This window comes from Aptenodytes patagonicus, chromosome 3, assembly GCF_965638725.1.
Source record: "Aptenodytes patagonicus chromosome 3, bAptPat1.pri.cur, whole genome shotgun sequence".
NCBI lineage: Eukaryota > Metazoa > Chordata > Aves > Sphenisciformes > Spheniscidae > Aptenodytes > Aptenodytes patagonicus.
Window position 1 is genome coordinate 57,265,200 of NC_134951.1, and position 17,781 is coordinate 57,282,980.

At 40.8% G+C, this 17,781-nt stretch overlaps 1 protein-coding gene across 1 annotated transcript in view; it reads right to left on the minus strand.

Moving 5' to 3' along the window:
* Window positions 1–3,929: 3,929 nt before the first annotated feature.
* Window positions 3,930–17,781, minus strand: part of FRK (fyn related Src family tyrosine kinase) — a 57,002-nt gene continuing 43,150 nt past the window's right edge. Inside the window, exons 5-8 of the mRNA XM_076333456.1 lie at window positions 14,845–15,003; window positions 9,656–9,837; window positions 7,306–7,471; window positions 3,930–5,454 (exon numbers count right to left, since the gene is read on the minus strand). Of these exons, the coding sequence (XP_076189571.1) occupies window positions 5,240–5,454; window positions 7,306–7,471; window positions 9,656–9,837; window positions 14,845–15,003 (722 nt within the window). The 3' untranslated portion in view covers window positions 3,930–5,239. The remainder of the gene's footprint in view (window positions 5,455–7,305; window positions 7,472–9,655; window positions 9,838–14,844; window positions 15,004–17,781) is intronic.

Genomic DNA, 17,781 nt, shown 5'->3' on the forward strand with positions numbered 1-17,781 from the left:
GATGGGAATAAAGTCCCTGTAGTGCACATAAAAATATGCTGGGAAAAACAGTCTGGGTTATTCCTGCCTCGGGCAAAGGCAAACCCATCTGTGGGATTGCTTTTGCTCAAGGACCTGGGTGCACTTGGTGGATAATGTGAAAGGATGGGGAAGTCCGATGTGTACCTCAAGGGGATTTGATTTTGGGTGAGAATAGCCAATGATCTGACTATGTGATGTTAATTGCTACATAATATTATGCCATAGTAATGATATTGCAATAAAAATCACCCAGATTAATGAAGAATGAACTTTGATGAAACCAAGCAAAGCACAGTGATGATGGAACCAGAACTGACTTTAACATGAAACAATCCAACACCGCATACCATCTCCATCTTTCTTGCCCTGGAAGATTATTATGACAGATGGAGCCCAAAGTCATGGACTAAATGACAAATGACAAACATTTTAGAGGGATGGCCCATAGACTAAGGGAATGATATCTGTGTGTATATATATCAAAAGACAGGAAAAGGGGTGGTGATTAATGGGAATGTATTGGAAAGTGGGGGACCTGGGCATGACGTAGATGGTATAGAATAAGGGGTGGATACCCAGCCGAAACCAGGACAGAGAGCATAAGGATCAATCACTTGAATGAGTCATGTGCTCCATTTCTATGCACTGATAGTTTGTTGAGCCTGAACCACAATAAAATAATGCAGTCTGCTGGTTCAGTTCCTTGCATGCTATAAGTTACAAATCCACACACAGAAAATTGTTGCTTGTAGTCAAGTGATTCAGAGAGGAAATACAAGATACAATGGAAAAAATAAAGAAAGCAGTACAAGTGATAGAAGGTTCCCTGTTGCCCTATCACGTTTAGTATCCCTGCATATGTTCCTGAATGCAGATTAGGTGAGCAAAGTTTCTCCAATAGGAGTCAAAAATAAACACTAGGGACCCCCTAATACTTACAGTTCAAAATAATCCCATTGCTCCATAACTTCCTGAAGAATGGAGAGTTTAAGAAAAATGGAGGTTCTTTCTTTCTGGTTGGACATTTTTAAGTTATCTTTTGTAAGACCACATAAAATGATTTAGTTCTCAAAGAATAACTGAATTACATAAATAAAACATTACATAAAAGATGTCTCAGTGCAATTTATGTGAAGTGAATTTCACACGGACCGGTCTATTGTAGAAAATTCAACTTATCTCTTCCTGATCCTTTTATTCCATCTAACCACAGAAATTTATGTCAGTTCAAAAAAATCTATTACTGTTGCTCATAACTGAATCCATTATTTTCCCTCCATGATCCATCAGGTAAAAACAAGTGCAATAGATAGCTCTAGCAGAACCTTGAACATAAAAGGCCTCAAGAATAGAGTGAGATAAGTTAAATCCATCTCACTGTGCACTATAACTGGAAATGATAACCTTGATGTTTAATTTAAATCAAGTCATAGCAAAGACTTCTGAGTATAATTGTTATCTGTCATATAAATAAAATTATTATAAAATTGAATTGGACTTGGAAAGGTATAGTTTTGCCTGTTGCATTGCCTGTAAGCAAATTGAACTCTGTGAAGGTTTATCACCCTTTGCCACCTTCTTCCTCCAGTCTTTCTCAGTAATGGATCCATTTGACTGCAAAAATATGGAGGGAAAGAGCTGAGAACAAATGATTACTTTTCCACATTACTTTTTATTTCCAGAGCTTTGCTGATTCCATTGCATTGCTGATTTTTCTCTCCTTTGTTCCCCTGCCAGTCCAGGGAAAAAGAGACCCAAATTTAGAGCTCAAATGAGAGTAGCAGCATTTCACTGGTATAACAGCAGTTTAGGGACAGGCAAAATAAGGAAGTGCAAGTGCATGGATTTAAGCCAGAAAGAGGAACCACTGGATCTCATAGCAGCACGTGTGGTTTTCAAGCTTGGTCTCAGCTGGATTGTTGATAGTGGCAAAGGGGCTCTACCAGGCACCAGACTTTCTCAGAGCAACTCGGTGCGAGAGAAAGATGAATGTCCTGGCCCCATCACCTTCCTGCCTTTCTTTGCTTTCCACTTCTGCTAAGAAAAGAGGGCACGCTGGTTGCAGGACACACACCAATGGGGTGGAGATGGTGTTCAGGCATGGAAGGCAAAGGCTGACTGCACCTCTTCACCTACAGTATATCACCTTGGGGAGGCCAAATACGCACATGCTGCCTCAAAGATGAAGACAAATAAACTAATTTATTTGATGCAGTGCCTATAATGAGACACACCAAAGTGAATCTACCTCCTGCTTTCAGCCAGTGCTGCTGCTTGTCTCCCACCCTGGGCCAGCACATACTAGAGGCAGCTGGCAGATCCAAACCGTTAACTAGCTGCGGCTGTGCAAGCATGCAAAGAGAAAGCACAAGAGGTAAAATGGCAGGATGCAGCCGCAGGGGAACACTCCTGCCGGCAGCAGCCCAGCATGCCAAGTCGCATCACCTGGAGGCCATCACATGCAGGTGCCCGCTCCTCACACATCTCAGCAGGGTGCAGCTTACTGGCAGCTTCTGCTCCTTTCAGCTAAAGGTGGTTCATCAGGCCACACTTGGTAGAGGGAGCTTGAAACAGCTAATTTCAGTTTACAACATGTGGGTTATTACACACACCCCTCAGCATAGAGTCTCATCTCTCCTGGAAACCTTTACAGCAGCAAACAGAAAGAAGCCCATCAGGGGTGCTTCAGAAGAGAAATGCAATTTTGGTGCACCGATTCGCCATCTCAAGGAGTTTCTCTCTCTCCTTTGACTACACGAAAAATTAAGGAGACAAGGCATCCAACTTAGCTGGATGAACAGACCTTCTAGTCCTTATATGCTGGTTTAGGAAGATATTTATTTTACAGGTGTGCTTTCTTCAGAATTACTGGTGTCACTTCAGTGGAGTCCTACAAGATCCTGCTGACTTCCACCCGAGGGCAGAGGCTAGCACAGAGCAGCTTGGAACAGTTGGTATAATCTGGAATTCTGAAAACTTTGCTATTTCCCTGCTGTCGATTTTTTTTTTGCCTGGCAACTCATCTTTGGGGGAAAAAAAAAAAGGCCTAGACCCTTGTGAACTGCACATATCTGTGCTTTTTAAGATTGTATTTCTTTTATCAAAACTTTTTTTGAGTTGGGCAAACTCAACTTTTATTCGCAACATTCTTAATGTTTTCAGTTTGAAAAATAATCTTAGAAATAGTGCTTGAACATCAAAGTTGCAAGTTTGACGCAGAGATCTTTCCAAATAACAGCATTCCTATTCTTATTACATAAACCTACTCTGTGGGTTTTGCTAACTGCGTACTTTAACAGTGTAAAACACAGCTCCTAGCCAGACGAGAGACACATGGATTGACGGAGGTTTGATAATCATAAATAACATCTTGTTGGGGCCGTGAGCCAGTAGCTAGCATAAGTCTCAAAACAAACAGGGATGGTACTACAGCACAAGACTTTGCCTGGGAGTCTCCCTGTTCCTTCCATGACAATTCTTATCAGGATGGGTTTGGCAAAGCCATTTAACCTCTTCTTCTGTCAGAATGGATGATTACTTTCCAAAATCTCATGGATGCTATGACAGCTAATTAATTATCGCTGGATTGTGCTTTACAAATGTAATTAGTATAAAGAAGGTTAGTAGGGAGAAACACTGCACAGAAAATGAAGGTGAACAGAGACAGAACGCTAGAAAGACTCTAAGTGCAGTAAGATAGAAAAACAATAAATAAGGAAAGGAGTTTTGAATAGTGAGTACATAAGAGATTTCTATGAAAGAAAAAAAAGTGTGCTGCCTTTCAAAAGTAGAGGAGGGGAAAAGGAAATTAAAAATTAGAAGCAAGGCACTGAGATGAATGGATTTGAAGTATAAAGAGAAGAAAAGAAAATGAAAAAGATGTAATAAAAGCTGCCCAGCCTTTAAAGTAATGAATCTTTTCATTTATTTATACCCTTTTTTGACATTAGAGGAAAATGGTAGCACACTTATACTGAGCTCACACTGTTAACACAGTACAGGTCTTAATTCTTGGATTATGTTGTTAAATAATTAACTGATGAATCATAAGTAAATAATTGAAAATTGGTTCTCTAAGCCTCACAATTGAGAACATAAAACTGCCACAGTGATATCAGATTTTAGCAGAACCGATATTGTAGTTAATTAGAAAAACTGGAAAAAAATTCTAAAATCTGTAGCTGTAAAGACTGCTAGCAGAAACACCTGGGCTCCATTCCCCCATGGAACAAAACAAAATGGATCATCTATTATTTAAATCTCCTATATTAAAGTTACATCTGGAGAAGATGGAAGCATGGATTGCCAGTTCCTCTGCAAAGTACCTAGACCTGCCCCAGGCCTTGTCCTGTTGGAGAGGGTCTGTGATTTGGGCAGCAGGATAGGAGCGGGGGGTCACTCTAAAAGGCTAAGGCAGTCTTGATTTCATGTTAAAATATCTTTTCCTCCAATATTACTAAAATGGAGTACTATAAAACAAATCCTTACACTTCAATGGGCAATAACTCATTGGTTCCGTGGCACTATTTGACAAAATTAAGAACAAACAGCTTCAAAAATCTAATAATAGTTGTGTTTATTTTTGTAAAAGAGGAACGGTAGACAAACTAAAAAAAAATCACTCTTTGCATCTACAAAACAAAATAATTCCTTTTCTCCCATGAACATCTCTTTTATTTTCTGATATGGCAAAAGCACACGTACTTCAAGTCTAAGCAAGGCAATTAATTTGGATTCTGCCATGATCACAGTCATGGGATTTTTTTTTATTTTTTTTTTTTTACAATGAGAGGACTCTGGAAGCACAGATCCTGCTGTGCAGAGCCATCACATTCCTTCATGAGAACAACCTGGTAGGAATCAAAAATCTAAGGAACAGCAAATAATTATTCCAATAAAGAAATTACAAAATGCTACAATAGTTACTGAACAACACTCATTTCATTTGTTCATCCTTGCGATGTTATTTAAAAAATAAATAGATGACCTTTTATTTTTCAGAAGCCCCCACCATTCCAGCTTCCTGATGCTTAGTCTTGCAAAACACTTGCCAGCAGCAAAAATTTTAAGTGCCTTTGAGGATCAGCGCGGGCATGAAAACGTACCACAATTCCTCAGCATCCCTTAATAACCTCCACGTCTGAGGTTAGACTCATTTCACAGCCCCCCCGCTTCAGCCGTGTTCGCTGGCGTCTGTCCCTCAGCCCCCGCCGGGGGTTCATTTCACCACGGCCTGGGCGTGGGCGTAGGAAGAGGAGTTGGTCTCGAAGTAGCACTCCAGCTGCCCGCAGAGGGCCTCGAAGGTGGGCCGCCCGCCCGCCTCCGCGCTCCAGCACTGCAGCATCAGCTGGTAGAACGGCGCCGGGCAGGTCTCCGGCTGAGGAAGTCTGTACCCCGTGTCCAGCAACTGGATCACCTGGTGTCCTGGCATACCTGCAAGGCGAAAGGAGTTCGTCAGACTACTTGGGGTCTACTTAGTGACACTGCATGTCCCTATCTCTTACTGAGACGAGGCAATGGGATGCCCCCCCCGTGAGGTACACGTGCACGCTGAAGGCGGAGCTGGCCTCAGCAGGCCGCCTTCAATGGCAACAGGCCACAGGAGTCACTGGAGGATCCCAAACCAGCAGTTAAAAACCACCTCCAGCATTTCCCAGCCCTCTCACCCCGACTGCGCCACCTGAGAGGCATAGCAAATGGGTTCGTCTGGGTGTGAGGCTTTTCCTCTGCCACTCGGGTTTGCCGAAATTTTTCTGACATCTATTTCGCTTAAATTGTTCCTAAAGCCCTCTAGTCTCGGTGACTCCAAAATCTCCCAAGAAAATCTGTCCTGCTGCTGAATTTTCCTCACATATAGAAAGTTTTCCCTAACGTCAGCCCTAAGTTTCCTCTGGGTGCAGCTATGCGATGGCATCCTGCCTGCTCTGTCACCACAAGTCACGGAGAAGAAACCATTCCCGTAGCTTTGCTATACCTTTATATGTTAAGACTATTGTCCCGTTCCCTTTCCATTTTCTACTCTTTAAATTAAATCTTGAATTGCATAATCTTTACTTTTTTTCCCTAGATCTCTGAATGGTGTTTCCTCTGTACTTTACCCACTGGCACCATGGATCAACATAACCTCTTCTAACTGATTACTGAGGACAAACTCCTGAAAGTAACACCAAGTAAGCGAATAGCCATGGCAAAAGGACATTTTCTACTGTAAAGTTACAGGTAAACTATGTCTTTGCAAAGGGATAACGCTGAACATATTTTCAGACAATGCCAAGAATCACGGTGTTACATATCATTTACACTTGAATAGTTTATTTATGTGTGTGTGTGTGCATATGCACACACCTATAGTTTATATAAGAAAGAGTTGAGGATTTTTGGCTTCGGTTTTCTTTTTTATTTTATTTTTTTTCCAGAACGGTTTCACAGGGGGTGAGGGTGGGAATCAAAAAGCAAAATCAATTTTTCCTTTTACAGGAAATACCAGTTTGGGACCCTGAGAAATGTAGTTTATGGTGAACGCACCACCCCTCAGGCCTGTACAGATGCAGCATAACTTTTTTTTGCTTTAGTCCTTCCCTTGCGTTCTCCTCACCAGCACAAAATGAGTCACAGTCAATCATCTCACTGATATCTTGTGTTATTGGAGCCGCAGTTCCTTGAGCATTTCTCACAGTGCTAGGAATAATAGCTGCTCTCATACCATTAAATCTACTTTTGAGGTTGGTGACATTTTATTCTTAATTCTTGTGATCCTTCTCTTTATGAAGACTTTCCACTGCAATAGTCAAATGTGAGGGAAGGGAGTAAAAACACCCTGATTCATTTTTCAGACACCTTCCTCCTGAAGTGCCTGTGCAGCACTTCACACATAATAATCTGTTCTTCCATGAGATATCCTCAAAAAAAAAAAATTAAAAAAAAAACAAACAAGGGCAGGATGGGGGACAGAAAAACCTTCCCTTTTCCACATTCCAAGAATTGGCATCGTTGATCTGATGCTGGAAGGAAATAACCACTTGGCTTAGGTGCCTGTGCAATGCAGGTTGACTTCAGCGAGAGGAAGCTTGAATGGCTGCTAATCACAGCCTCTGGAAAGCTTCCAGGGAGCCTGGGGCAGCCAGAAGGTCTGACCCACTAAATGGACCTCATCTGAACAGCGTTCTTTCTGTATTTACAGTTTTAACCCTTTAACATGCCCATAGTACAGGCATTCAACTTTTTTTTGTGTCGTTCTTAAAGCAAGAAAACATTAGACATCATTCTTTAGGTAAAAGCACTTACCAGCATAAGGCATCTTCCCATAGGTGATTATTTCAAACAGAAGTATTCCAAATGACCAGACATCTGACTTAACGCTGAATTTGTTGTAGCGGATTGCCTCCGGGGCTGTCCATTTCACTGGGAGTTTTGTTTCAGGCCTAGCTTCATATACGTTTTCATTTTCTACCTGTCATGGGTAAAATGAGGCAAGCCTGATTTCAGATCTGCTTCAGCAAAGCACTTAAGCACCTGACTAAGCTAAGCACGTACTTAATCTTATCCTCTTTTAGCTGAGTGCTTGCCTTTCATGGTATTAAAACACGCACTTTCTGAAGTCTATTGTTGAATTGGGCTTCACAGTTGAGAAATGCTACCGTTCATCGGAGGCTTTTCTAAAGCATTTATCATTTCAAGCGAGCACACAGCGCTGGAGTGGCTCGTGATTAATTATGACCTGCTACTGTGAATTCTGGACCTGGCATGCAAGATTTCAAAAGTCTGTCAGGAGTGGCAGTGTAAACATCCTGCAGACACTAGAGACCAAATGGTTCCATGTCTGGTCTTCAGTAAACAGAGAAGGCAAGAGCAAGAGCTAATGAATTTCGGAACCTTTCTTCTGTGATTTATTGCGGTGTTGAAGGGCCATTGACTTTGATAACAATCACTTAAGCAGGTTTCAGGGACCAAAGAACAAACTCCAAGTGATTCAAATTAACATATTAGCTTACAGCAGGTCCAATTAATTCATGTAAAGTGAAGATGAAAGACACAGAGAAAAATTATTTACTTGCAAATTTGTAGAATCATGTCCTTAAAGTTTTATAGCACAGACATCTAAACTTTGTGAATATTTATTCTCTCTTTAATTCCTAAACGCAATTTAATGCGCATCAGTCACAGCCAAGCCTCGGTCAGGTTTTTCACATGCAAATCCAGGCAAATGTGTACAAGATTTTGTTTGTTTGATTCTTTTTAATACAGAATGTATGTTTCACAGCTGTAATGCCCTATAGTTTTGAAAAGACTGGTTGTTGGTGTTTTGTATCTACATACTGATACCGTTGGCATCTTGACCATAATACTCATCTCTAGAAACAAGAAATGATTTAATTATGCTAATTAAGGCATACAGAAATACAGATTTCATTTCTCACACCTACTCCTTTGGGATCTTTGCATGTGACCATGTTAGTGCTTTGGCTTAGGAGACAGAATATTCCTAAGAAAGTCTGCCAAGATGACTCTATGATAGAGTATTTTAGTAAAGTTCAGTTTTAACAAGAAGTGTCAACAGCTGTAAATTATTACTCTCTCTAGTGAGGACAGAGAAGAAATATCCATTGTAAGCATTGTTCATTTAAAAACACATATTTTTCATGTTAAAAAATGTGCAATCTGAACTTATGCATAACTAGAAGAATCAAAATTAAGCAAAAAGCACTTTCGAAGTCCCTTGATGCCATTGTCAAGCCATTATTCTATACTTCAGTATGTAATAAATCCAACTCTGTTATGAACTTCAATTTCTGCTGCTTGAATGGAAAAAAACAAACGAGAAGCAGAGGGCTTTTTTTCTCTGTTTTTTTCCTTCTCAGTGCAAGAACATAAATCAATAAAAACAATAATAAGACCTCAGAAATTATGGATTACATATTGAAATCCATAAATATGGCAAATCAAATCTTTCTAACTCTGATCAAATAATTTTCAGATGTAGGAAATCTCATTTCTAAACCACAGCTCTTTCCTAGGATGATCTTGGTCAGCATTACTTGGCATTCCACATCCTCAAGGGCTAGAGAAAAAAAACAGTGCAATGGCAAAGAACTTGAAACTGCATCAGATTTAAAGCTCTGAGAATTCACTTTATGAACTCTGCTATTAGTCGTGGAGAGCAATAAGGTCCTTTTATGATTACCATCTGCACTCGCAAGCATCATGGAGGCAGTGGGGAAGTGAACAAGGAGAAAATAGCTGTCAATACATTTTTATATGCCTTCCCTTACAGGCTCAGGAGTATAATTTTGCCATCGTTCCTGTGATCCCTCTCCATGTGGCAGACACTAGTGTTGTGGATAAAGGTTGTGCAGCAAAGGGTACTGCTTGCCAGGGTCCTTCCTCGGTGGCTGCATGGGAAGCAGACACCAGGATGCCATCTTCAGACTGACACAAAGGCACAGGCCAGCTTCTAACCTTGCACAGGATAACACAGGTAGAGGATACAAGTGAACACGTTATGGCTCCTTTTCTCCCTGGGCATGCCTTTTGCCTGAACCCAGCAATTCAGAGGCTACAGTTCGTCCTTTAGTTGACCTCTTCCACCTCGTTCCCCAGAGTTAAAGTAGAGCCGATTCAACCTCTCACAACCCACCTTAAAAACTCTTGCAAGTCCAAAGTCTGCCACTTTGTAAACACCGTGTTCACCAACAAGAACATTCCTGGCTGCCAGATCCCGATGAATATAGTTCTGAGATTCAAGGTAAGCCATCCCGGAAGCCACCTGAGCAGCCATGTCTACTTGATGTGGCAGGAAGATTTGTGAGCCTGCATCTTCTGTTTAAAAAGAAGATGGCAAGGATAACATAATATTTACGGTATTCGAGTATAAATAACGTAACATCTGATTGGTTCAAATAGCCAACACAAATCAACAAAACCATGCAATACAATAAAGTAACAGCCTGACCAAATGACAGAAGTTGGTGAATGACACTACTTAAAGTCATGCAGCTAGTTTCACAATAACTGAGTAACAATGCCTGTCCCATCTTCTCAAAAAGAGCAGACACAGTGCAGCAGTTGATCTAGGCCTGGAAGGAGCTTCTGACACAGTCCAAAGAAAAAGGCGTTTATCTACCGATAGTAATGCAGATGTTTGCCTTTCTGACAAGTGCATAACGCATTCCAAACTGTGAGTAAAAGTTAATGTCAGTACTCACTTGGTGTAGCCAAAGCTGACTAAAGATGGAAAAGCACAAAATTATGCTGGTTCCCTGTTCTCCAATGATTCTTGCTAGGAAATATACCATCTGCTGTCAAGTATAACTCTCATTTTCACTTTCCAGTCCACTTGACTGCTTCATGTTATCTCTGTTGCTGCTACTCAACAGTAGGACTCCTTGAGCTGCTTTCAAGCTGCCTGCTTCTCTTGTAGAACTTTCTGAAGCAATGTGCATGCCATTCCCACCACTGTAAGATCAGCAAGTCCCAGAAATAGACATTTGGCAATCAAAGATCAGCTGTTCAAAGTAGTAGAAGGACTTTGAGCAGAGCAACTTCCCTCCACAAATGAAGGAAAGAGCCTTAGGCCATGAAAAACTGCAGCCAAAAATAGTAAGGTACTCAAAAAAAAGTCATTCAGGTATAACACATTAGAATTCAAACTCAGGGCCTTTGTGGCATTTTGGGGACAGCTGACATCCTCATAGCAAAGAATTTATATCCCAAGGTAATCTAGGTAAGCCAAATCAGTGTTATAGCCAAGCATCACTGTCACCCAAACCCAAATGCTGCAGCACTGAGGCATGAGTGCCTACCTCTGTAGCCTCTACTACTCAAAACAGTTTCAACTTTCTGTTTCAGAATCTTAACAATGTCAAAAAGCTGAGTGTTTGCTGCTACGTTTATTGGTAGTTCTCCTTTCTCATTGAGGATGGTGACTTTTCCTTACTGCCTCTGTGTTAGAGAAATAAAACATTTGTAGCCAGCAGTTTTCTGTTGCTTATTTTGAATTCATTCATAGTGAAAGTGTGTCTTAGCATTGTTTTGCATTGCCTGCTCCAGTTCTGGCATTTTATCTGACCTAACCTCGCAATCACTCCCTATGAAGAGTGTGAAATTCCATTGTTTACTAATCTATTCTGCAATCTCCAGGCCTTGAATTTCCCTCATCTGGATGTTCTGAGATGAATAGGTAAAAGAAATTAATTTCAAATGATTAAATTTGCCCTGTATGCGTATTGTCCTACTTCCTTTTTGAGGCTAAACTCATTGTCATGATAATCCAGCACTAAGATTATTTACTTCTATTGTTGACTCAGAAAATCTTTTCCTCTCCCACACATATGTTTAATAGCTGCCTTGATCTTTACAAGAGAGAGGGAGAAAAATCAGGCTATGTGAAAATCTATGGCTTAACCATCAAGAAAATCCATCATCAGGCCACAGAATAATATAACACTCTGAAGTTTTGCAGTTCTGATAACGGGCAGACATCAATATTTATTATTCAGCTTGCTGGACAAAGATATAAATCCGCAAATGATGCTTATGTTGTATTTAATCAGAAAATAACTAAGTATGTACAAGTACCTTGCATGAGTACCTGGGTTTTGGAAACTAGCTTATGGGACTCAGTTTAAAATCCCTCTCTCCGTGTTCCCTTTCATACTGCTCCTTCATCTGCACAGGCTGTGAACTACCTCCTGCTGAAGGCAGACAAGGATGCAGACAGGCTTGAGCACAGGTTTGTCATTGCTCTGCCGATGCTCCCAGGCTGGCCTGACACAAGCTTGCTCCAAGAGCAAAAACGGATGACTCATAAGCCTCGTGTTTAACAAGCTGTTTCAGTGCAGAATAGGAGTTAGAGCTCCTAAACCCTCCCTGTCTTATTCCCTGCAGGAGACACAGGTGCACTGTGTTAAAGGACAAGGACGAGATCCACCTCTAATGGTGGAGTTGCCGCTGAAAGACTATTTCTTCCATTGGGGCCTGCTTGGGATCCCAGACCACGCTGACCTACTGCCTTTAGCATGTGGGCTGTGGGAGGGGAAGAGGCCACCATTGCCCTGGCTGCTGCAGTATTTTTTGGAGGGTTTCTCTCTGTGAGCTGGTTCTGCACTGCTGTTGTTCTGGAGCTAAAGAAGGGAAAGCTGTAAGGAGGAGCCTCAGCTGATTAGGAGCTGCGAACTGTGCACAAAGATGAAGCACAAGCCTCTTTGGGATCGGAAGTGCAAATCATGTACGGTTGTCTCTCAGAGATTTCTGACTATACTTCCAAAATCCCAGGTTGGGCCAGTCAAGGCATGCAAGTTCAAGCACAGCACTGCATTAGTACAAGTACAGAGTTTTTCAGACCAGAGCCAGCTCCTATCTGGCTGGTTGAGAGCAGGCCGGAAGAGTTTCCAGCTGTATTCAGATGGGTATACATGTGCTTTAGTTTGGTTTAAAGTGTTTTAAAGAAGGAAAAACTACAACAAAAAAACAAAGTTAACATAACTTCCACGCTCAAAACCAGGCACTACTGGTGAATTTATAAAACCTTCCTATGGCTTATTCTTTATCCTATAGAGAAAATGCAGCACCTCCACATCCTTTTTTACTAATATTTTTTGACAAAACTATCGCCTTTATATGAAAAAATTATTAGAGAAAATATTAAAGAAGGCTTAGGGTCTGCACCCTGTTCTAAGCAATCAATCACAATATCTCATATAGGAAAGACAGCAAAATATTCTCATTGACAGATGCCTGACAATAAATAAATAAATAAATAAGCAGCATTTTCCCCAGTTGAGAGCATTGCCTCCGTAATAATTCACTGAACTACAAGACTGCGTCCCTGCCAGAACAAGCCCCAGGTCTATCAGAATTGATAAACACACTCATGCATTTATGACAATTTCATTCACATCCAATAACAAAGAAAAGTTTTCAGCTGCATTTTTCTCATGCTGGTGGCAACTCAGTAACTCTGCGTAGCAGTGTTCATCAAGAAGTATCCCAAAGTACACTCACAGGGTGCACAGCGAATTCACATGCCCATCATTATTAAGTAGCTGCCATCACGGTGGAATGCAATAGTCACTATGCATGAAATATTAGGGATTTTTAAAGCTGGAAAAGCATACCATGCATTTCTAGGAAGGGAAATTTAACCAAAGAGTGATCTCTGGACTTTCCCTCTGTTCCAGTTTGCCATATTTACCCATAGTGCACACAGAGATAGCAGCCTTTTGGAAATGTTTTCCTGGTTCCTGCAGTGGCTGTGTCTCAAGAATGCTTATCAGGAGCTGTGCTCTGACCGCCAGCCGATACAGATCACTTCCAGTCACAGAGCTCTATGCAAGCTTCAAATCTCTTTCCTTATTACACTGATGGCAGTGGCTTTTCTCTGACCAATACCTATCAAAGCACCTGGATCTCTGCTTCCACCTCTTAATTCTGTTTATCCCCCTGTGCATAGGCCATCAGACGAGGAGAGATACCACTAGACTGGGGTTCAACTGGCCATTTTTACGGTTATCTTGACAGCTGCCTGGAAACCAGCTGACTTTCCACAGTCTCTCTGATGCAGGGCTACAGGAATGAGCGCTTAGGCAAAGATCAGGCTGCATACATGCGCTGCCTACAGCAAGGGCAGCTGCTGTGCATATGCTGGCAACTGATCCACACACAGGCTGCAGCGCTGGTGTGTCCTGGACGTGTTGCTCTCCGTGCACAAACAGGCCAATTTTCACCTCTGCAACAGCCGTGACTCATCCTGGCTTTCTCAGAGCTATTTCTCCAGTGCAATATATGTTTTCATGCACAGCAATCATTTCCTGATGTGCCAGGCTCTTTCAATCAGATAAGCAGCAATCCGCACACAAAGGCACTGAAGATGAGAATTTAAAGGAAATTTGTGCCTCGCTACTTTTGGCTACTTAAATGCCTACAAAACTCGAGATGATCCGGCCCAAGCTTCTTGCAGCCCCTCTCTGTGCAGTTCCTGGTGGGGCTGTCTCTCTACCAGAGATTCCTTTAGCTGTAATCGTCCCTGGACTGAGCCTCACCTAAAAAACAGTTCCACAGAGAAGATGGGGGAAGGCATGTGTCATGGTAAATACTGTCTGTGGTATTTCACAGGGCTTTGCCTTAAGGGCTGGAGACAGAGGAGAAATTTAGCAAGACAATCGCAGCGAACATTTTGTCTTCAACAGGTCATTACAGCTTTAGAGACATTTAGCATCTCAGAGACATCTGCTAAACTGAAAATGGGTAACAACACTAGAATCAAGCATTTCTCAATAGCAGGGGTGAACTTAAAGTGCAATCATTATGCTAGTCTGTTCCAGGCTGTACAACTTTATTTTTAATTATTATTTGCCTTCAAAAGAGCACTTTGAAGTGCTGCTGAGATAAAAGCCCTGATGCGATAGGCAAGGGACAAATTCACAGTGAAAGGCTATCCCTGCCTATTAATAGATTTCAAAGCTCTTAGGCACATTTTGTGGAAGTGCCTCTATTTCATGTCAAATATGATGACCTATCCTTCTGTATGCTTATATTTTTATTCTGTCAGTGTATGTTCCCATCTACTCATAGAACTGGGTGGAAAAATATGGGTCATTATATGGCAAGAATCAAACTGTGAATGTGATTCTCCCCTATTTCTCAAATACTTTGGCACGTCAAAAATTCATAAACCTCTTTCTTTCCTCTTTTCTCATCCCCACACGTGACAAATAATGTAGCTTTTTTATTATACCAGAGTGTTGTACTTCTATCTTTTATGTTAGTGTATTTACTAAACCGACAGCTGTGGCACCCCTTGAAATGAGTTTATAGTCATTTGCTTACTTTGAAGGTATTCTAGAAGACTTCCATATCGCATCAGCTCAGTAATAATATAAATTGGGTCCTCCAAAGTACAGACAGCATAAAGCTGTATAAGCTTTGGATGTCTCAAGTTCTTCATTATTTGTGCTTCCCTCAGAAAGTCCTTTGGATCCATTGAACCTGAAACAACAGCATATAACATAAGCTGAGGTTATTAAAGGCCTTCGTACCAGCCTGGCAGTCTTAAGGGAATACTGAGATTGCTTTCTGTCTTTCAAAGTACAGTAGCATCTATCGTGGTTTAACCCAGCAGGCAGCTACCACACAGCCGTTGGCTCACTCCACCCCAGTAGGATGAGGGAAAGAATCGGAAAAAATGTAAAACTCGTGGGTTGAGATAAAGACAAGAAAAGGAAGGGAAAATAATAATAATGATAAAAGAATATACAAAACAAGCAATGCACAGCGCAATTGCTCACTACCCACTGACGGATGCCCAGCCAGTTCCTGAGCAGTGGCCGTGACCCCCTGGCCATCTCCCCCCATTTTTTTGTTAAGCATGACATCATATGGTATGGAATATCCCTTTGGCCAGTTTGGGTCAGCTGTCCTGGCTGTGCCCCCTCCCAGCTTCTTGTGCACCTCCAGCCTCCTTGCTGGCAGGACAGTATGAGAATCTGAAAAGTCCTTGACTTAGTGTAAGCACTGCTCAGCAACTACTAAAACATCAGTGTGTTATCAACATTATTCTCATCCTAAATCCAAAACACAGCACTGTACCAGCTACTAGGAAGAAAATTAACTCTACCCCAGCCGAAACCAGGACAGCGTCTTAAATCTTCACAGTTCCCACAGAAAACAGACAGTGCAGCTGAAATAAACAGTTAATGACTGAAACATACCAGTTGTGCAGGGACAGAGAACACGTGTTCCAGCCACCAGAAATATACAAGCTAAAATTAACCTCCCTCAGGCCTCCCCCAGGCAGAAAAAAGTAAGGCTAGAGTGTTAGATGATATAATTTAAGCAAACAATCATGTTACAACTGGTTAACGAAATGGCCAGAAACTGAGGTAAGAGTGCCTAGGTAATGAACATAAAATTTCTGACAGAAAAATAGTGCGGCAATAAGAATTTGTTGCACTATTTTTTCTGCTTCAGCAATCAAAGCCTGAAAGCACTGAAATCACTGTAGCATATAAGGAACGGATGTGTGCATTTTAGATACATGAATACAAATAAGTATTTATAATGTTCACATAAAATACAAATATATATATAAAAATATTCTCATAGTGATCTGGAACAACCTTATTAGAAATACCAATGTATGCACAGATGTAACAGTAATTTTACACTCCCTTAAATGCAGAAGTATCTTAACAGTTAATGATCCAAACTTTGTAAGTGTTACATAAGGTCATAATATCTCTAGTTCTATTCATATAGCCAATGAGTCAATGCATAAACTATGTCAAAGAAACAATACAGAAATGGCACAGGGAACTAAAGTCAGTGGCAAATTTAGGATTAGAGCTCATACATCCTGAATAAGGGACTGATTAGAAAAAAAATCATGTACAAATAAGGAAGAAAAGCTTTCTCTATGGATGATCCAGTAGCATTCAGATATTCTCAGATGTTTGACGAAGATGGTAAATAACATCTACTTCACAATACTTGTACAAACAAATGTGAAATTATCCAACTAGTCAAAAGTTTCCTTCCTCCCAAATCAAAATAGTTTCATTAAGAAAAGATTATAGTGAAAGTTTGGGGAAAAAAAATCTACCCAAGTCTAGTCTGCTCTATGCCATGTTCAAAAAGACTCTTTTCTTAGTGTAAGCAGACTGAGTCATTTAAGAAGCCAAGGCTGCAGGAGTTAAGAGTCTTTATTTTATGTTTTTTAACATTAGGTAACCAACAAGGTTCATTTGGGAGTTTGGCTTTGTTCCAAACATGGATGTTTAAATGAAGTGAAATGCTGGGAGGATGCTAAATGGATCCGCAATAAAACTCCACCAGAAAATCTGTTCTACAGAATGAACTGGCAAATCAGCCTGGGCCACCTTCACCCAACACCTGCCTTGAATGCTGTCCCCTGAAAAGTGCTCCAACCTATTTCCCAAAACACAGCGATGATGTACATCAATGCAAGAGGAATTACTCAGAAATGCTTCTGACATAGACTTCTGGCAATGCTAACGCTATGTCCTTTTCCTGTTTAGAGCAGCACAATCTTTACAGCTTTATTTGAACTTTCCACCAATCCTAGATTTAAAAAAAAAGCCTAGGGTTATCTTTAAAGGGTTTGGACTCACTTTGATACTGGTTTAATATTGTGGTCCATTTGCTTACTCTTTTCAAGATATATGCATTTGTCGTGGAAATCATCCTAAAGTCCACAGAGAAGCTGCATGGTGTGAGGAATTCTGCCTCTAAAGGTAAATGCATGAGCATGACTAGTGATTTAGCATTGGTGCCGAAATTTGACATGTTGATCCTAAAAAGGATAAACTATTTGCTAACTTGGGGTCTACCAAATCACCTGCCCTCTATGTATCATTATACAGGATTTCTTCACACCATAGAAAATGGCAGTCTGATTTGTTCCCATCATCAAAGTTTGCCTACAAGGAATCTCTCAGTTTAATCATGTTACAAACTTCTTCCAACAAACTGAAACCAAGCAACATGTTTTTCACACATGACAACTTCCAATAAATTGATCAGGAGGGAAGTATTCTATTAGCTGAATAGCAGCAAATCCTTTACGCTGTATAAGTAATTAATAATAATAACTATAACAAACCAGTGATAAAGATCAATAAGTATTTCCTGCATATTTTAAAGAGCATATGTAACCTTCAGTTTTACTTAGTTTATATCTTTTTATCTTTAAATAACACAAGTAGCAGATAGTGACCAAAACCCCCCAGAGCCCCGTAGCTCTTATAC